Source organism: Impatiens glandulifera, chromosome 9 (genome assembly GCF_907164915.1).
Source record: "Impatiens glandulifera chromosome 9, dImpGla2.1, whole genome shotgun sequence".
Lineage (NCBI taxonomy): Eukaryota > Viridiplantae > Streptophyta > Magnoliopsida > Ericales > Balsaminaceae > Impatiens > Impatiens glandulifera.
This window is the reverse complement of record NC_061870.1, coordinates 22,333,488-22,354,774: the sequence shown is the minus strand read 5'-3', so window position 1 is coordinate 22,354,774 and position 21,287 is coordinate 22,333,488. Positions and strand designations below refer to the sequence as shown.

The 21,287-nt window shown below is 31.9% G+C and overlaps 2 protein-coding genes across 3 annotated transcripts; both read right to left on the bottom strand.

Moving 5' to 3' along the window:
- Nucleotides 1-2,989: 2,989 nt before the first annotated feature.
- LOC124914189 lies at nucleotides 2,990-6,032 on the bottom strand. 2 transcript variants are annotated; one of them, XM_047454688.1, is made up of 5 exons: nucleotides 5,725-6,032; nucleotides 4,979-5,630; nucleotides 4,717-4,916; nucleotides 4,172-4,416; nucleotides 2,990-3,968 (listed from the first exon to the last, which is right to left on the bottom strand). In XM_047454688.1, the coding sequence occupies exons 1-5, from the start codon at nucleotides 5,994-5,996 to the stop codon at nucleotides 3,298-3,300; spliced, it is 2,040 nt and encodes a 679-aa protein (XP_047310644.1). In that variant the 5' UTR covers nucleotides 5,997-6,032; the 3' UTR covers nucleotides 2,990-3,297. The 2 variants fall into 2 exon arrangements, with proteins under 2 accessions (XP_047310644.1, XP_047310645.1); XM_047454689.1 differs by having other exon boundaries at nucleotides 5,751-5,995.
- Nucleotides 6,033-14,257: 8,225 nt separating this feature from the next.
- On the bottom strand, nucleotides 14,258-14,755 carry LOC124916019. Its single transcript, XM_047456756.1, has one exon. It carries the CDS (start codon nucleotides 14,753-14,755, stop codon nucleotides 14,258-14,260), a length of 498 nt encoding a protein of 165 aa, XP_047312712.1.
- Between the last annotated feature and the right edge of the window lie 6,532 nt (nucleotides 14,756-21,287).

Genomic DNA, 21,287 nt, shown 5'->3' with positions numbered 1-21,287 from the left:
AACAATCACAGAAAAGAACACTAAGACTTTAGATAAAAGAAAAGTTTCAGATAAAGATGAAAGATAACAGTAACTTATCGTTGTTGTACTGTTTTCATTAATGTGTTGTCATGTGTCGTATACGATGTTGTATTTGTGTCATATACTGTGTTGTCCCTTGTTGATAAATATTTAGCTTAAATTGTTAATATTTTGTTATTTTATTGTGTGTTAGACTATGTTGTAATGTGTTTTAGTTATGTTGTCTTATGTCGATTACAATACTAGTGCCTTCTTTTTTATTTTGTAAAAAATTTAGTGGAGTGTTATATAACAGGAAGATTACCAACAAGAGTGTTACTCGCTCTGACCCCCTACTAGGCTTGCGAAGGCTGCTTCTAAATTCAAGACCACAACTTCATAAAAAACAATACAACCTACGAGAAAATTTTGATTGGGGGTAAAAAGAGCCCAATAACTTTTTTGTTAAGAACCTACCCAAAAGGACTATACCATCTTGTTCAAGAGCTGACAGACCTACGAAAACAAGTTGTGAGGGATATAGAATTCGGATCAATTCTCTCATTGAGCGTCTCTAAATGTCTCACAAAATTGTCACTTCACATCTTGAAGACTTTCAAACCCAACAAGAGTTGGTTGCCATTAAACAACGGGGAGAGACTAAGAATAGACGAAAAGGATGTCTATAATGTTCTAAATCTCCCCCGATGTGACATTACAATCGAAGAGTCGATAGAAAATATGAAGACTCAGAATCACCGGAATATATCAAAGTACTGAGGGCATTGAGGTCAAGATGGGTGGGCCAACCGAATAGAGGAGCTCTTTCAACAACATGCATGCCAAATTTATGGTCATAGTGCAGTCATCACAGAATTGTTTTTCCGATGCACAACAGGTTCCAAGAACCATAGAAGCCGAAAAATTGGAAGAACAATTCCGTGATGACTGCACTGTGAACCATAAATTTGGCATGCATATTGTTGAAGGAACTCCTCTATTTGGTTGCCCCACCCATCTTGACCTCCATGCCCTTAGTACTTTGATATATTCCGGTGATTCAGAGTCTTCATATTTCCCTATCAACTCCTCGATTGCAATGTCACATTGAGAGAGATTCAGAACGTTATAGACATCCTCTTCGTTTATTCTTAGTCTCTCCCCATTGCTTAATGGCAACCAACTTTTGTTGGGTTTGAAAGTCTTCAGGAGGTGAAGTGACAATTTCGTGGGACATTTAGAGACGCTCAATGAGAGCATTGAACCGAATCTTATATCTCTCACAGCTTGTTTCTATAGGTCCGTCAACTCTCGAACAAGATGGTATAGTCCTTTTGGGTAGGTCGTTAACGAAAAAGTTATTAGCCTCCTTTTACCCCGAATCAAATTTCTTCTCGCAAGCTGTATTGTTTTTGATGGAGTTGTGGTATTGGATTTAGAAGCAGCCTTTGCAAACACTAGTAGGAGTCAGAGCAAGCAACATTTTTATAGTTAATCTTCTGTTATATACCACCCCACTAAATCTTCTGCAAAATAAAAAAAAAAGACACTAGTATTGTAATTTACATAGAACAACATAACTAAAAACACATGACAACATAGTTTAACACACAAGACAACAAAATATTAACAGTTTAAGCTAAATATTTATCAACAAGAGACAACACAATATATGACACAGATGCAACATCGTATACGATACATTACAACACATTAATGAAAACAGTACAACAACGATAAGTTCTTGTTACCTTTCATCTTTATCTGAAACTTTCCTTTTACCTAAAGTCTTACTGTTCTTCTTTGTCATTGTTGACATAATGCTATTGTTGACATATTTACTGTGACAATAACCAGATGCTAATTAGTAACAAAATACTTAGAGTTTGTAGAAGGAAACATTTTATAGATAAGAGAAGAAGAAAAAATTGAATAACGTTTAAAGAAGATGAAGTTGAATAACGTTTGAAGAAGAAGAAGTTGAATAGAAGAAGCATAGAAGCGGATACCGTTTGAAGAGCAGCATATATTTATGATTAGGGTTTGAGTGGATTCCGTTTGAAGAGCAGCGGATACTTAGGATTAGGGTTTGAGCGGATTTCGTTTGAATAGCAGTAGATACTTAGGGTTAGGGTTTTAGCGGAAATAAAAGGGAGTTTGAGCGGAGATAGATTAAAGAGAGGAAGGGTTTTAGCGGAAATGAGTGGGAGTTTGAGCGGAGAAGATAGATTGAAGAGAGAAAAGGTTTGAGATAAAATGAGAGAGAGTTTGAAATGAAGGAGAATTATCCTATGTGGAAAAAGAAAGTAAAAATAATTATTTTTTTACCTATATGTCATGCCACGGGGATTCGCTGATGAATTCGTTCCCCATATTCGTTTCCTGTATTATCTTTAACTATAGATGACCAAACACTACAACATTCCGCATTCATTATTTTGATTGCGATTAAAATAGATGTTTTTTATTATAATATATATAATATAACTAGTATCATTCTTGTAAGTAAAATTAATTTTGTTAATCAAATGTGAAGGTTGATTCTTAGATTAAGATGGTATGAGTTTTTTTTTTTTTTTTCGTCGTCAAAAGATGGTATGAGTTTCTAACATTAGGTCTTAATAATATTAAGACTGAAATTTATGACTTACACTTGCCATACAACTGTTGTTAGAAACACAAATGTGATTATTTAACAAACAAAGAAGTAAAAAATAAAGACCAAATTGGGCTTTTATATATGTTAGAGCTAGTCTATCAATACAAATAACATTGATCCAAGGACACAGGTCAACATTCCAATTTCTAAGTGACCATATCAACTATTATTTTGTTTATCCTAGAAACAAGACAAAGAATGATGAAAAACAAATAAACTAAACATTTGTTTTAGCACTAAACCATTATGTTTTTGCTTCAGTGTGTGCATTCCATCAAAATGAAACATTACTTTGGTAGGATAAACAAGGTAGAAGAAAAAGAGAGATAGTAGATAACAAATATTTAAGTCAATTATAAACTCAAAATTCCAATTTTTAACCAAACAGAAATTTTTACAAAAACAAATATCAGATTATTTCAAAAAATAAAACCTACATCAAGTGTCAAGAAATCCGCCAAAAACCATCATATTGTATACGGGTTTAAAAGAAATCTTCCTAGTTATTGAACCCGATTTCATCTGCATCATCTCCGCTGTTTTCTGTAACCGCAGTCAATTATAGACCTATTGATCTCACAAAATCATATATTTTTTTCGCAACATTTGTAGAATTCGAATTCACTACTACAGCTTCACTAAGACTCCTTATCAGCAATATGATCAACCAAAGAACTAGACTTTCGATTTTCTTCATTCTCATCCAGATATCTTCGATCTAACTGAGATTGAACCCAAACCGCCAAAGATACAGCATAATCTCGAAAAAGTGAATCGTGTGGTGGACATTGAAATAAATCAGTAACCGCCTTATTAAACTGAACCATTCCAACAGAAGGCAATGCCAATCCTCTTTTCCTCAAAATCTTAATAATCTTCAACACATGTTCACAAAGGTTTCCCATTTCGGAAACCCCGCAGTCGCACAAGGCAAATTCTGATCCCGGGTTTCGAACAATATGAAACTTATCTTTATCCTCAGTATCAATTACTCTTGCATGTGTATCGTCATTTTCATACACGATGTCAGAATCAGGGATTTTTAATGATTTATTCCACGACGTTAGACCGCAGGAACGTTCGTTCTTCCAATAACGCTGGAAATCGTCCTTTCCTGAATATTCGTCGAGCCAGAAATACGAATGAACTTTAGTGGATAACTTGTAGACTAACCAATCAGATCGTTGATAAGAATTGGAATCGGAATCGTTTAACAATCTAAGTTTCATCTGGTTATGGTAAAACTCCATTGCTGCACAAGATTCCAGGCTGGCAAGGGGAAGGTTTTTAAGGGCTGTTGTCCATAAACCTAAATCAAGAACTTAAAATTAGGGCAGTTATAGTTCATTAGAGCTTGTTTAATCTTGGGTTATCTAAAAAAACTTTATTTTCAACCGGATCACTTCATTCATCAATCAAAATACCAAAATATCCTTACTTTTATCTTTTTCAAATAATCCCACATCAAACCAAGCTCTTAGTGTATGTAAAGAGAAAAAGAAAGTGTCTTACCAATTCTTGGATACCAAACAGCCTTAAAGTAATCTGTGAAGTCATAGCTATCGACAAAATCTTCCAAGAAATCGTCGAATAATCGTACAGTTCCATTTCCTGTACAGATTTCATTGACTGCCTGGCCCAACCATTTTGAGATTGCAGAACGCATCTCTACTTCTGAGCATCTCTTAACTATGTTTTTGTGTAATGCATGACGGATACGCCAAAATGATATCAATACAGAGCACTGAAACACCTCCCTAAAGAAGATTCACAAAAAATTTAAATCCCGAGAAATAATGCAACATATTTAACAAGAAGTCTACCATTTGAAAGCATCATCAATGTTAGTTTATCTTAATTTTATCCTTGAATGAGGCATTTGTTTACCTAAGGCCTTGTTTGATGAATGGTTATTGCCTTGTTTGATTTGGGATTATTTGAATAACCTTCTTTGATGTAGGTTATAAAAAGCCAGCTTATTTGGGTAAAGGGAATTAGGGTATAATTTTGATTGATAATTGTAGCTCAAGCGAGGTCAGAGAGAAATAATAGCAAACCTGATTGCTTGAATGTCAGCTACAGGGTCATCAATTATGAATCCAGCCAATTTCCATGAAGGATCTTTTGTATGAACTCTATTGCAAAGAGCCCTCATCCACCTAACAGTATCACCACTAGATAATCTCGAAGTCAGTACCCATGCCACGGGTATAGCCTTATTCTCCGAGTTGAAAACCACAAGACTGTGAATTGAATACTGTGGAACAAGTTAGAGGTAGTCATAAAAAGATAACAATTGCATAAAAAAGCATTTGATACCTTCAATTTATACGATCCAAATCTCGAATCAGATGCCAGAAGACTACGGTTACCAAATTTTATCATTTGTTGCAACTGCCACTCAGTTTGAATACCCACAGCGAAAGGATTGGAATCAGAGAAATCTTCATAAAAGAAAACTTGATTCTGATGGCTTTCAACCCACATATTGATACTAACAGCATCATCGGGATCCAATTCATATTTAGAACGACGAATATTCCTCTCCTGAATACGAACATATCTATGAGCTAAAAGATCATCACGATTGCTCGGCCCACCTTGACTTTCAACAGATTCACTGTGCCTTTGCATTATAGTTTCTACAGGCACTCCAACATATAATAGTGACATGATTCGTAAACGAAGATCCTCCGATATATATGGGGCAAACATAGCACGAGTACCAACTGACATCTTATCCTGCGGGCCATGACAGTGTGAACCTTTTTTATCCACATGTTTATCCTGATTGTAAATCACAAGTGCTACAGATGGTTCAGCTATTAAACGTTTCACAATAAAATGACAAGTGCAGCCTCTCTTTGTACTTGGCCGTCCAACAGATTTCTTTTTAGGGATATAAGTGTTCCTGCTTGGTCTAACCAAACCACCCTTTCTATGGTCATCTGGTCCGAATGAGCACCAATACCTATGTACATATATATATAAATACAAAACGATCAATCAATCAATTTAAAAGGAATAATTTGGTTAAAGTATGTTCAATCGGATTGAAACCATACAGGATATACTCAAGAATTCCATCAACCTTTGGCTTGCAGTTCGATTTTGGCGATCTACGCCTTCTTGCTTCAACATGGAATCTCGTAGGGCAATTACTGTTGTTTGATTCTCCCTGAACAAAATCATCTACTCTGGCAAATGGGATTAGGGCAACTCTGTCTAGGTTATCACGCCAACCTTCCACTCTCGACCAAACAATATCGTTTGAAGAGAACTCTAAAGTTGGTGGATTCTGTACAGGGAGTGACAATATCGCATCCCATCTGGCCATCTATACAAGCAGGTTTAATTACATGTTTGCAATAACAACAATGGTGAAAGATAATTCTACATATTACAACATAACTTATCTTTCTTTCCATAATCTCGTCATTGAAAACTCAGTGAATTTAACAATTCAATTCCATTATTTGAACTAGTCACGTTATCTTCATTATGAACTTGTCAGTGAATGTCTCTAATTCATCTTCAATTAATAGTGAGCCCTAAACACATTTTATTTCAATTCTTGCATTCTAAGAAAAAGCCCTAAGCTTATGGTTGAAGAACTGAAATATCATCAATGAATTCAATTTATGTGAAATTAAAACAGGACGAAACAAAACTCAAGAACTGTTAATGCATCGCCTTGGCATTCAGCACCATAGATTTCAATTTCTGTGGAATTAAACACCATAAGCGTAACTTGACCTATTTCTGTATATAGATAGCACTAAAGTTCTAACACTTGCTCTAAACTTCTACAGAGATAAGAGATGAATGAAGAAGAAGAGACGTTTTACCTTGCAACGATTACAGAGACAACAATCAACAAATAAATAAATTCAGATTCTTCTTCAATCTTTTGCAGGTTTCAGAGAAAAATATATTCACTAGGGTTAGGTTTCCATTATTCTACTACAACAATTTTCTTCTATGTTCATTCATTTCAAGATAAGTAGGTTTAATTTCATTAGATTTACAATATTTTCATTCTTTATAAATAATAATACAGATGTATTGAAAGTTTAAAATTTTATAATTAAATGAAATCATATTTAATTTTTGTATTTTTTTTTAATACTTTTAATTCAAAATTTAAGTTTGTTAGTAATATTTTTTATTACCTTTTAAAAATAATATAATTTTCATATTATAGTTATAATTCTTCCTATTTAAATATTTTAAGACAATAATTTAATCTTTTTTAATAATATCAAATATTAAAATAATTATCTTTTATTAACTAAAAATAATTATTTATTAAAGGGTCAAAAATAATATTTAATAAGTCAAAAATTCTAAACTCTATAAAACAAATGGGTATATAAATTTGGTTCAATTTATAAAATATATCTTTGTAAATGAATTTTTATAAATATTCAGTTCTTAAATCGGGTTCGAGTATATGTCGGTTCGTAACAAAAAATTCGGGTTATTTGAATACCTAATTTTTCAAGGCAATATCAGATTCGATTCGGTTCTGGTTCTGGTTCAAATAATTACCTGATACCCAAAAATTTGTCATGTCAGATATAATTTTCCATCTTGAAAAATATGGGAGGTAACTCTGGAAAAAGCGCAGAAAGTAGAATGAGCTCCTCTTGTATGGTCAACGAAGATTATCCCTCGACACCAGTTCATTCTATGGCTCGCCTTCTGGAAAAGACTCAGCACTCGTGATCGTATCAGCAAGTATATGAGCATTCTGAACGCGAGCTGTCTTCTATGTAGAGGAAATGAAGAAATCATAGATCACCTATTCGGGAGCTACTGTATTGCTTCGGAGCTTTGGAACAGATTCTATAAAAGTTTGGAGCTGATCAATTTCCCAAGCGAATGGAATGAAATCAAAGAAGCGACACTACTCAAAACCAAGGGAAATAGATTTGCAACAAGCGTGTTCAAGTGCGACTTTGGAGTAGTGGTGTGTAATATTTGGCAAAAACGAAATGCAAGGGTATATGGCAGAACTCGTAGGAACGTTGAAGAGTTATGGAAAAATATTGTATCAGATTGCAGCGCCCTCGCGGGAACGTGGAGAAGAATTCTAAGCACGGAGTAGAATTGGAATATCTGTAGGGACTGGAATTTACCATTTTTTGAACTCACTAGAATTGAAAACATTATAATCAGATAATTAATTTACGTTTTTAGCTTTTTAGCTTTTATTCAGAATGTTACGACTTTAAAATCAATCTAGGCCTATCTAGAATGATCTCTTAAACTCGTGATTTTTTTTTTCGTTTTTGAGAATTTTTAATGAAATAACGCTAAGTCGTTTTTCCCCCAAAAAATATCAGAACCAATAAGATTGATTATTAGGTCACTAATGTATTAATAAATTATTTAATTCATTAAACTATCTTTTTTTTATTAAAAATAATATAAATTTATTATATTTATTTAATAAAACCTAAAATAGTTAATTTATTATTATATTTATTTAATAAAACCTAAAATAGAATATTTTTTTTAGACACCCCAATCTTCTGTGTCGTTACTGCAAACAACCGATTTTATCACAAATAATTTTATTATTGTTAAATAGATATTGATTTTCGATTGATCCAAGATAACCATTTATGTATTACAATGTAATGTATCAGTTACCAATAAGTTTGTCTTATAAACAATTTTTTAATCAACTACCTTAACTTTGTTTAGAAAACCTAGTTCAATGGAGGAGAAATTTGCAAGGTAAAAGTCGATTTCGCTTGGTGATAAGAACACTGCTTTTTTCTATCAGAAGTACTCATTTAGGAATCTTCAAAACAACGTCCATAAACTTAGGAAAGACAATGGAGAATTTTCACAAGGGCAAGATCAAATTCAGAAATTGGCTATCCAATTTTATCGGGGTCTTATGGGTATAAAAACCGAGCAACAACATAGTCATCTTAACACACTCTACCAGATTGTTGACAAGAGGATATCGACTGATGATAGTCGGGATCTAATTGAGGTGGTTACAAGGGAAGAAGTTAGGAAGGCTTTGTTCAGCATTAACGAAAATAAAAGTCCCGGTCCGGACAGTTTCAATGAGGAATTCTTCAAAGAGAATTGGACCGTTGTTGGACATGACGTTACTGAGGGGGTGTTAGAGTTATTTAGGAATAAGAGGATGCTTAAACAATGGAACATCATTATCCTTAACCTTATCCCTAAAAACTCCGTGCCCGAAAAAATCCAAGACTTTAGACCCATCTCGTGTTGCAATGTTGTGCATAAGATTATTTCAAAAAATTTTGCTAAACATTTTCAAAAAGTGATTTCTAAAATTGTGAGTCTAGGTCAATCAACTTTCATCCCCGATAGATCTATATCATATAACATTCTCCTAATGCAGAATATTCTTAAGGGTTATGGTAGGAAGAATATATCTTTGAGTGTTGCGTTTAAGATCGATATTTGTAAGGCTTTTGACTCTGTCAAATGGGGGACTATCCACAATTTTCTTGCTGTTTCTGGTTTCCCGAGCATTTATATTGATTGGATTATGCAGTGTATCACTACCTCTCATTTTGTAATTTGTGCCAACGACGTCCACGGAGGCTACTTTAATGGTGAAAATGGAGTGAGGCAGGGAGTCTCTCTCTTCGTTTATCTTCGTATTGATCATGGAGATCTTTGAGAGTATCTTAACAATATTCCGAAAGAATCGCCATTACAGATTTCACCCATTCTGCGAGGAGGGAGGGGATTACACATTTATATTTCGCGGATGATTTGTTTATACTTGCGCACGCTGATGTTGATACCATTAACACCGTTAAAGATGCACTCAATTTCTTTTCTAATATTACAGGTTTGATGATTAATGTGAACAAGAGTTTGACATTTTATGGTGGAGTTGATGAGGAAACAAAGGCGCAGATCCACGACATTATGGGAATTAACGAGGGTTCTTTTTCGGTTCGTTACTTGGGGATACCTCTTACGGCTAGACAAATTCAGATCGTTCATTGTCGACCACTAATCAAAAAAGTTAAGAACGTCATCATGGGTTGGGCAGCAAAGAAATTATCATACGCGGGCCAGATTGAATTGGTGAGAAGCGTCGTTATGGGTGTGATCGGTTATTGGGCTCAACAAATCGTACTCTCAAAAAAGGTAATGAAAAACTTGATACTCTTATGCGTAACTTTATATGGGGCAGCAAAGGTCGAGGCGGAAAGAAAGTCAAGTGATCGGATGTTTACAAACCAAAAGATGGGGGATGCATCGATTTGAAAAGCTGCATCGATTTGAAAAGTTGCATCGAATGGAACAAAGTGGTTACGTACAAGCACCTATGGGCTATCGAAAGAAAACAAGAATCATTATGGGTCAAGTGGGTACACTTGAGATTTATGAAAAAAGAGTTAAGCGTTTGGACGAGGAAGACGAAAGACGATATGGCGTGGTCGTTAAATAAAGTATTGAAGCTAAAAAACAGCATTACGTCTTTATTCGACATTCGACTTGGAGACTGGCGAGGTATGTTTTTCTGGCATGATCCATGGTTTGAGTGCATGCCAATTTTTAATAGGGAGGAATTTCGGAACATTCGCATAAGGAGGGACTGCTCGACTGCCACGGTTAGAGACATACGAGCCGGACAATGGGATTCTCTTCTTAGGCTATTATTAATAATAATGTTTTTTTTTTCTTTTGTAGATTTTAAAAAAATGTAGACTAGAATATGAAGTACCTGAGTGATTTTGAGGGACAAAATTGTTCATTGAACTCAAAGTTTGGTGAAGACGGAAGACACTGCTCCGTTAATAGAAGAATATGAGAAATAGTTGCTTCCAAGTATGTTTGATGGAGGAATTGATGGAAGAAGGTTTTTTTAGTTTATATATATATATATTGTTGGGATCAGGATCGACGATGGAGACGGGGGTCTCACAAGGTTGAACGCTTACACATTTCGTTTGATATTAACTCTGTTAGAAGTTAATATTGGTTTCTATTTTTCACAAGTCATCACAAACTCTTGAACCGAGTTCAAGTGCGGAAATGTTTGTTTCGACTTAAAGTAACACAGTAAGATTAGAGTAATGCAATAGGAAAGAACACACGACACAAAGGATGTTTATGAATGTTCAGAGATAAAGCTCCTACGTCACCCCTTTTTCTCAAACTTGAGAAGGATATTCACTAGAAGATTTGATTGAATACAACACTTGTACACAACCCAGTCGAACAACCAGGACTTAGTTACTACCTATTTTCGAACTCCTAACACGCACGCTATGTTGAACAGAAACAGATTCTGTCAACTTACAATGCTAACAAACTCACACTAAATATATAGAATTATAATACAAATTTAGAACTCTGACACACTTGAAGTCTTATTATACTTTTTGAACTTGAAAGAGTTGATGGTTTAAGGTTCGTAAAAAGGATTGTTTAGAAAAGTCAGTGTAAAGCAAGTTGTCCTCTATCTTCTTAAGTAGGCAAATGTCAACGAACATATTTTGTTGCTCAACGGACATATTTTGCTTCTTAAGACATTTGTCTTGATCTTGATTGGTTGAGTTCTAGGATAGTACATCAGATAAAATATTTTTTGATTTTGTCAGTACTTGGATGATAATAAGCCAAATTGTCATTAATGAAATTATGATTTACAAGGAGCATAAATCTCAAAAGTTTTGACTTGTCTTTGGTTCTTTTAGCATAGCTTTGCTGCTGCCAAAAGGTCTTCATCAGTCTTTGCACCAAAATATAAATGAAATACTGAGGACGCATAAAGTTGATGTCTGCAGCTACCGGAAATGTCTTTATATGTTACCGAGGTTGATAGATTGTAAGAAGCAAGAAAAATACCGGAAGTGCTTCTAGGAAATACCGATTTCAAGAAAATACTGGAATCGCTTATAATATAACCGAAGTTATATAATACCAAAATATAAAACCGGACGCGTGCTTTGCAAAATACCGATTTGCAAAATACCGGACACGTGCCTTGATATAAAACCGATGTGAGAAAAATGCCGACTCCGCTTTAAGATAAAACCGAAATGCAAACTACCGGCTCCGCTTTTGCAAAATACTGATCTGAGATAAAATACCGGTTACGTGTTTGTAAAATGCCGATTTTACAAACTACCGGTTACGTTTTGACAAACTACCGATCTTTGTAAACTACCGACTGCGTCTCACAAAATGTCGATTTACAGATAATACCGAAGTCCCTTTTTGTATAATACCGAACTTTGATCATATACCGATTTAATAAAATGTCGGGCATCTTTCCGGTTTCATTTTATCTACACAAGATTAGATTAACATGATTAAGTTCTTTATTTAATAGTTAATTAATACTTATACTTAATTAACTATTTTTACTTAATATATATATAACGAGCTATTCGCGAGCTACTCGAACAACAAATACAAAGTTCGAACTTGATTTTATAATCAAGCTACTCAAATTCGACTCGAGCTCGGAGAAACCGAGATCGAACCGAGTTTTGACCGAGCTATTCAAGAGCGACTTGACTCGTTTACCCCTAATGAGAATTAAACTTGAAATATTTTTTTATTCAATCCCTACCTACAATTTGTATAATGTACAACATTGATTTTTTATCTTATATAATAACACAAAAAAATCTACAATACATTTTACATTAATATTATTTTTTTTAAATTTTGAACAAATAATTAATTAGAAGGAAAAAAATATCCTATCCTAATAAATTGATGAGTAAATGTATTATCATTACAAACAAACTGTAAATAAATTTGTTGCATGAATTTGTTTATTACTTAACTAAAACAATTTTTAAACATAATAAACAATTAACAATCTTAAAATAATCACAAAAGTAAAAAGTCCCCGGGATGAAGGCACCCCTCACAAAAATTATATTATGTATTTTATTTAATAAGTGATAATAATTTTATAAATGAGATGATAATTCACAAAATTGAGAATTATGGAATATCTTTTATAATGATAGTTATTTTATTAATTATTTTTATTTAAAGAGAAACTAGTTTAACATCACATCTAGTGTAAATTCAACCCCTTGATCTTCCGTCTTTTATATATACTTTTTTTTTATTAGTTCACTTATTTATTTTTTATAAAGTTAATTCTCGTTAATTCAAATAACGAATTACATATAAAATAAAATCTAAACAACTTAATGAGAATTTATATATTAAATAGTTAATTAGGAGTCACATATAAAATAAATCAAAACAACTAAATGGGAATTTAAATATTAAATAATAGGACAAATTTGAAAAAAAAATAATAATAAAACTTTTAATAATTTTGAAATTATTAAAGTGACTACAAATACAAACTGTTATACGCTATCAGAAGAATCTCTAAAAAAAAAAAATTATAAGCAGCAGTGAAATTTATCATTACTCATAGGTCAGTAAACTAACGTCAACAAATGTTACGTCATATATGATAATTAACAATTTACATTATATATAGTCAAAATAATGAAAATATTTGTAAGAGGCTTTGAAATGAATGGTTAGCTTAAAAAACTCTTTATTGAAAAAGAAAACAACTTTATCTCATCACAAAATAATAATTAACGGATATGAGCAGCAAACAAGTCACTAAAAATTGAAAATATTATTTAGATTATAAAAATTTTATATGAAAAATCCGATTCGACTAAATAAGACGTGTGATCAAACAAAATACACACCAACTTAAATATAAATCTTCAATATTAAAGAATCTAATATCAGCCAAGAACAAATTAAATTTTTTTTTTATTATTATATTTTTTTATAGATAATTTGTAGACAGAGAAATAAGAAACAAAGTTTTCTTAACTTTTAGTTATCATTATTTAATGATAGTAGTTTAATAATGCAATTCTTCATATTAACTTATTAATAATAATATTGGTAACAAAAGACAACCTGTCGGTAATTGTTTAAAAAGTTACAATTTCCCATATTTGTCAACTAATTTGTCTTATTTCAAGTCCCACAAATTTTCACTTTCTTTTTAGTAATAGATTCAAAATTCAATTTCGAATAGTTTTTTTTTCTAGTTATCATATATATATATAATTCCTTCAAAAGAAATTTCCTATTTTTAATAAAAGTAGGTATTGTTTATGAGTCAAACCTCATAGTTGAAATCTAATTAGAACTTGATATTAAGTTATTTAAATTATCTACTACACTAAACAAGTAAAGTTTTTTTTTCTTTAAAAGACCAAAATACCCTTAAACCACTTTACCTCCATTTCCAAAACCATTAAAACAAGAGAGGATAAGATTGTCAATTCACCCAATAATGTAATTTCCTACACTAAAAGACAAAAAAAAAGAAAGAAAAAAAGTGGCATATTAATTAACTTTTCTTTTTTTTACCATGAAAATAGCACTTTAACTTTTTTTCTATTCTTCCACAAATATAGTAATAAAAACCATTTTTACAGTACCACAAAGAAAAACACTCCCCATTGCCCCCCACCATTATAACCCTAAAAATGTCTACCATCATTCCCTACTAAACCGCCTCCGCCGCCACCGGCACCGGCGCCGCCACCGCCGGCGATTCCGTCGTCACATTCAATCATCAACATCTTCTTCCCATAGAAACCTAGCCAACATCTCCCCATCAGTTTCACTAAAAACAGGTATATCGAAAAACCCATCTTCATTTTCATCAATCGAATAGGTTCTAAATGCTTCAAAGAACAACCCATGAGAAATGTAGTTTACAGGCCGTACATCAATACTAGCCATCGCCGATGAATCCAAATCTGAGAACGAAGAACCGCATGATTCCTCGTTGCCGTTGATCGTAATGTAAGATGAAGTCATTGACGATCTGAATATAAGCGGCCATGAGTATGGATATTCGATGAATCTCACTTTCGTCATATTCATTTCCGATCCAGCATAGGTTTCTAGTAGCCTTGAGAGCTCGTTATCTGCCTCCTCCGCCGCCTCCGCCTCGCCGTCGTCGTCAACTTCCATTGCCGCAATCGGGTCGCCGGATTCTTCAAATGTGGCCGACGCCGTCGACGGTGATCGGAATAATTTCTTGTTATTATCGCCGTTCATATTGATCAGATTTCAAATAGAAAGAGAAGCGTTTTATGAATGGGATTTATAGCCAACAGCTTTATAAATATAGTTACACGAATGACATGCATTTACATACTAAAGACTAGTTTGATTCGGCTTATAAGTTCGAATAAACCGTGATTTCTGTAATAATCTGTTACAGTAATTTTAGCGAGTTTATTTAATGAATAATTTGAATAATTTTGTAAGAATTAGAATAATAAGATGAATTATGAAATATTTAGCAAATAAGTTTAAATCAAACTAGTTTTACATTTGGTTATGGTTTATGATGACACTATAATAAATTAGAGATTGGTTTAGAAAAAAAAAAAAGTCTCACTTTAAAACAAAATAAATAAATAAATAACATTTAAAAAAAAGAAAAAAAAGGAAAAAAAGGAAAAAAACAATTTGGCAAGATATGAATGCTTATGGTTGAAAACGATGTGAAAAAGAGAGATGGTAATGCTGAACTGTTTCCTACTCATTTAATATGAATAATGTTGGTTTGAATAATGTTTTTAATTTATTTTTAAAACTATTAACAAAGTTGTATATAATAAATAATATATGAATCTTATGGAAAAAAAAAATAATATATTGCGAGATAGTTTGATATAGATTTTTCAAGTTATTTTTGAAATTTGATACTATTGTTCACATAAATATTATTTAACTATCAAATCACTTATTTCATCGATTAAAATATTTTTACTTTATTTTTTTTAAATAAATTTTAAATACAAAAGAATATTATAATAATGTAACAAATTAAAAAAAAATCTAAATATAATACTTTTTCATCAAATAATACATTTTTTTTTACAAAATTCTAAAAAATTATATTTTTTTAACATAGAGAAAACCAATATTAATATTAGCATTGTTTAGAAAATCCCAACTACTTAATTTGGGAGTTGGGTTTGAACAATTTTTTTTATTTATTTAATTTTTATTTTTTATTATAAATGTCTTATTAGAATCTTTTTATTCATATAATTTTTAAAAAAATTAATGAATTTTTAATGAAAAAGTAAGTTATTAATTATTATATTTTTATATATATTTAAATGATTAGATAATTAAACAAATAAGATTTTATTTGATATACGATCTCATGCATGCATAATAAAAAAATTATTTTATTATATAATTTGCTGGTTTTCAAAAAATAATTTATAAAAAGGAATGTTGATATTTATATATTTAATAAAATATAATAAGGTTTTCAAAAAGTAAGTGTACGGATTATTGGACCACGTTATAGAGGTACAGGTGTAGTGTTATGTAGTATATATATATATATATGCAGGCTAGAGAGAGAAAAGAGAAATAGGTGACAGGGTGGCAGGATTGTGCCATGTGGCAAAAGAGGTGGCAGGAGGGAAAGTGATGAGCTGTCAAATTAAAATAAGAATTATGATAATTAGCATTTAATGGTTGGGTGATTATTTATTAATTGGTATAATCTAATGAATATTATAATGGGAAAAGAAGACTAGTAATAAATTAAACTGTCTAATAATTATAATAATGGTTATAACACTTTTATTGTCAGCAACTAATAATAAATTTTTTGTGCAATTTAAATCAATATATCATTTTTAATATTTTTTTATTAAATAATTTGAATCATTTAAAATATAAAAAGTCTATGATCATTTTTCTACTCGTTTAACCACGGTTGGACCAGAATTTATTTTTTAAACAGACCAAATTAATAAATAAAAAAAATTATTTGAAAATAATAAATAACCATTATTGAGATCTCTCATTTTCTTAACTTAATCATGGTTAATTTTTAATCTTCAATTTACGGTAACAATCTAAATTTCGGACAACGCCCTTTCTTCTTCTCCTTCTCTTTATCACTCATTCTCCTTCAATTGAACTTGATCACGAAAAAAAATATTTAGAGAAATCTTGTTAATCATATGAAATATCTTCAGTTTTAACTAAAACACAAAGAAAAAAAGCAATATGAGTTATAGAAGCTTTGAGGACGTCTGTCGGTTTGCCAAAACTTCGATCTGATCATGGTAAAAAAAAATTATTTTCAAAATGATTACAGTGTCTATCCAAGTGAATTCCACTTACCAAACAATCCTAAAAGTTAAGTTTGTGCTGAACAATAAAGTGTTCGTCGAGGACAAGGATGAAGACAGAGGTGAGAGGACTAACCTTGAACATAAGACGAACTATAAAAAATCCAATCTTCCTAATGCGAAAACATCAAAGAGGTCTCCTCACAGATCCACTAGAATAATGAGTAACCTTTTGAACCGGAAATTTCTGTCTCGAATTTACGTTCGAACCGTCTATCGAAAGGTAACCGTATTGAAGGTAAAAATTTGACCGCCCATACGAACGCGAAACGGTCAAACTACCTATTTTAAAACTATGTTAATGATACCTCCATATTTTCATTTTTCCAAAATAAAAATAAATTACATGTAAATCATATTTAGCATGATTTTTTATTTTTTGATTTTGTTCATCTTTCACTTAAAAGAAAATTTTATTTAATTGAATCTTATATCTTTGGTATCAAATATAAATAATTTTAAAATTAATTATGATAGGATATGCAAAACTTGTCCAATATTTAAATTCCTGACTTAAAAAACTAATTTCAATGTCGTGACTTAAAAAAATCATTTAAACTACAAAATTGCATTTGAAAATTCATCTTCAATATAGGATATGCAAAGTGATTCGAAAGCTATATAAAAATCAAATAAGTAACAAATATGTCTAATTTTCAAGATCTTCTTACACAGACCAAGCAATTTAATCACTTATGCTTACCCTTCTTTCCTATTTTAATTTATTAAAGTTTTTTTTGTGAGTGTCATAAATTAATTGAAATTATTTATAGTAAACAAGTTTTTTTTTCTTCTTTCAATTTTAATTATTGCATTAATATATATATATATATATATATATATATATATATATATATATATATATATATATATATATATATATATATATATATATTTTGTGAAAAAATAGTTAATGAATATTGCTGAATGTAATTGTTTGATTTATAATAGTTAAATATATTGTTTATAATTTTTTATATTGTTTATAACAATTAATTAACTACTATTGTTAGAAGTAGTTAATTATCTTATTAGTGTTATTAAAAGAAGTTAATTAACTGCAATTTTTTAATGAATTCTAAGTTAAGGAACTTAAATATAATAGTTGAGAGTTATATATTTAATTCAACTTTGTGTAAATATAAATAAATTAATAAGATAAATGGAAGTTCATTGGGTTATTCATTATTCGAGACATTACATCCAATTTTCTAACTCTATTATTCGAAGATATTCAAGACATAACATTCAATTTCTTAACTCCACCAGTAAATCCTAATCTAATTCAAGCTCAAACGAAAATCTGATGAAATTTCATTCGATTCTGTCTCTATTTCTACAAATCCAGTCAATATTTCAGTTGATATACTGATCCGGTCGTCAACCACATGCCAACAAAAAAGAAATACAACAATGATCCACTTATCATTAATTTGACTTGTTGGGTGTGAATGCGATTGAAGTTTGACTCAGTTCCTCTAGTTTATCGATTCCGTTGCACCACTACCTCACCAAAGGCGCAACCCTTTCTTTTGTCTCCAAACACCACAAAAGAGCTTGACGTCTACCTCCCACCAAGAAAATAGTATTTATTTATATTATTAGGTCAAGTCCAGTAAGTGGGTTACTAGAGATTGAACCACAATGTTGGGCCAACCAATACCCAACACGACTGATCATCTTGGTCTTTACATTATAACAACGATTCTCACTAAAAGGGAAACATACTTCGGATGGAGTTCACTACAAGTCAATGAAGGTGATCAATGTGGGATTGTAGATGCGCTTGTAAGAGATGGATTATGAATACGATCGAACCAATGATTGCGAGAAGATTCTAGTAAAAAACAAAAACAAGTAGTGATCCACCGGTGAAAAAAGGGTCATTACCGAGAGTATAAACTCTCGGTAATGGCCCTATATCTGTCGGTATAAATATAATACCGAGAGTTTGGGTAACTCTCGACATTCGTCGGTATTGCCATTTTCGGTAAATCTAATTGGGTGTTTACCGAGAAATTTCATAAATCTCTCGGTTTAGATACTAGAGAAAAAACGAGAGTTATTAAAAAACTCTCGGTTTTTCCTTACAAGAAAACCCGAGAGTTATTTGAAAAACTCTCGGAATTTTCCTCGCAAGAAAAACCGAGAGTTATTTGAATAACTTTCGGTTTTTCCTTACAAGAAAACCCGAGAGTTATTTGAAAAACTCTCAGATTTTCCCTCACAAGAAAAATCGAGAGTTATTTGAAAAACTCTCGGTTTTTCCATTGCAAGAAAAATCTAGAGTATTTCAAATAACTCTCAGGTTTTCTTGTAAGGGAAAAACCGAGAGTTTTTTCAAATAACTCTCGGGTTTCCTTGTAAAGGAAAAAATGAGAATTTTCCAAATAACTCTCGGTATTGCCTCTATAAATGTCTCAAATAGGGTGATCGTTTTATGCATAACCAAAACCTGTTCAACCAAACCAATACATATACAATAATATTCATGAACCAAAAGATCATTATAATTCCAAAATTCTAAACCAAACCCAATCATCCAAACAATCTATCATCAGTCGAACCAAAACATTTACAATTGTTCAAAAATTAATGTACTAACTAGCTAGGGGAGGGGGTTGTCATTAAGAATTTAATTTGTTTTCATATTTCTCCATTCTTTGCGTCATTTGCATCCTCTCCACTTCCATTTGACTCTCCCTTTGCGATCTTTCTCTATCCCTCCTTTCCATTTCACTAATCATTTCCGCTCTTTCTATATTCCTCATTTGAATTTCCTCCATTGTCAACGTCATGTGTCTCACATCCGCCTTTAGCTATTCATTCTCCTCCAACAACTGATCAGTGGATCGTTGAGAATTGTTGTCACTCCGACGATCCTCTTGTGTGGGTCGGACGCCGGATCCCATACCGATCACTTTCCCATGTATTTGGCGTCCGGACACTTTCTTCGCCAAGTCGAAGTCAAAGATATTTGGTTCATTGCTTCTTAATTCCTCCATCTCTGCCTGCACATTTGAAATTAATTTTCATTTATATAAATAAATTATATATAATTTTATTAAAGTCAATTAACTTACAATCTTCTCCTGCGCTCGTTCATCTGGAATCGGGTTGGGGTTTTCTTTTGTAGCTTTTGGGGTACGGGTCCTCTTGAAAACTTCAACGATAGAGGGGGTCCGTCTTATTTCACCCGCCTGTTGAAATAAATGATTTATGAAATTAATAACATCAATAATAATCAATTCATTCACAAACTTAAATCAAAATAAATCTAACATCAATAATAATCAAACCTAAAACTAACATCAATAATAATGAATTTATTCACAAACTTAAATCAAACCTAAATTTAACATCAACAATAATCAAACCTAAAACCAACCTCATTAATAATCAATTCATTCACAAACTTAAATCAAACATAAATCAAACATCAATAATAATCAAACTTAAAACTAACATCAATATTAATCAATTCATTCACAAACTTAAATCAAACCTAAATCTAACAAAATCAAACATAAAACTAACTTCATTCAAACCTAAATCTAACATAAATCATAAATCTAACAAAATCTAACCTAAATCTAACAAAATCTAACCTAAATCTAACAAAATCTAACATAAATCAAACATAAAAGTAACATCAATCAAACTAACATCAATCAAACTTAAATCAAACATAAAACTAATATCATTCAAACCTAAATCTAACATAAATCAAACTTAAATCCAAGAAACTATAACCTAAATCAAACATAAATCTAACCATATAATATAAACATATTAAACTAACCTAGAAGTTGAAGAGAAGAAGCACGTCAGTAGGCAGTTCGACGACGAGCTAGAGACACGGCGGTAGATAGATCGACGACGAGCTACAAGCGGCAGAAGGATCAATCTGCGACGTGGACGTGGGCGGCGTTGGGCGTGGGCGACATTGGGCGTGGGCGGCGTTTGTCGTTATCGGCATGGATCGTCTTTCGGGTGAGCACGACTATCGATCGGGAGAAGGGGAGAGGGAAGAAGCGGGCGATAGTGATCTGGAAAGGGAAAGATGCTTTTTTAATTAAAAGGGGTTTTACCGAGAGTTTTAGGTAAACTCTCGGTTTTGACCCTTTCATATTTCCGAGAGTTTTAGGTATAACTCTCGATTTTGACCCTTTCATATTTTCGAGAGTTTTAGGTATAACTCTCGGTTTTAATTTTTAATATTTTCGAGAGATTTATGTATAACTCTCGGTTTTGGTTATTTTTTCCGAGAGATATGAGTAAATTTCTCGATTTTGATGGATCTCACACAAATTTTAATAAAAGAAAAACCGAGAGAATTGTGTATATCTCTCGGTTTTGACCTTAGATTTTTTAACTCTTTCATATTTCCGAGAGTTTTAGGTATAACTCTTGGTTTTGAT

What these genes read in the sequence shown, in the direction of transcription:
- LOC124916019 (XM_047456756.1), bottom strand. Translation starts at nt 14,755, where the DNA reads ATGAACGGCGATAATAACAAGAAATTATTCCGATCACCGTCGACGGCG.
- LOC124914189 (XM_047454688.1), bottom strand. Translation starts at nt 5,996, where the DNA reads ATGGCCAGATGGGATGCGATATTGTCACTCCCTGTACAGAATCCACCA. An exon ending in GGAATTCTTGAGTATATCCT is followed by an intron (nt 5,631 to 5,724) that starts GTATGGTTTCAA and finishes ATATGTACATAG; the next exon opens with GTATTGGTGCTCATTCGGAC. An exon ending in TTGGATCGTATAAATTGAAG is followed by an intron (nt 4,917 to 4,978) that starts GTATCAAATGCT and finishes CTTGTTCCACAG; the next exon opens with TATTCAATTCACAGTCTTGT.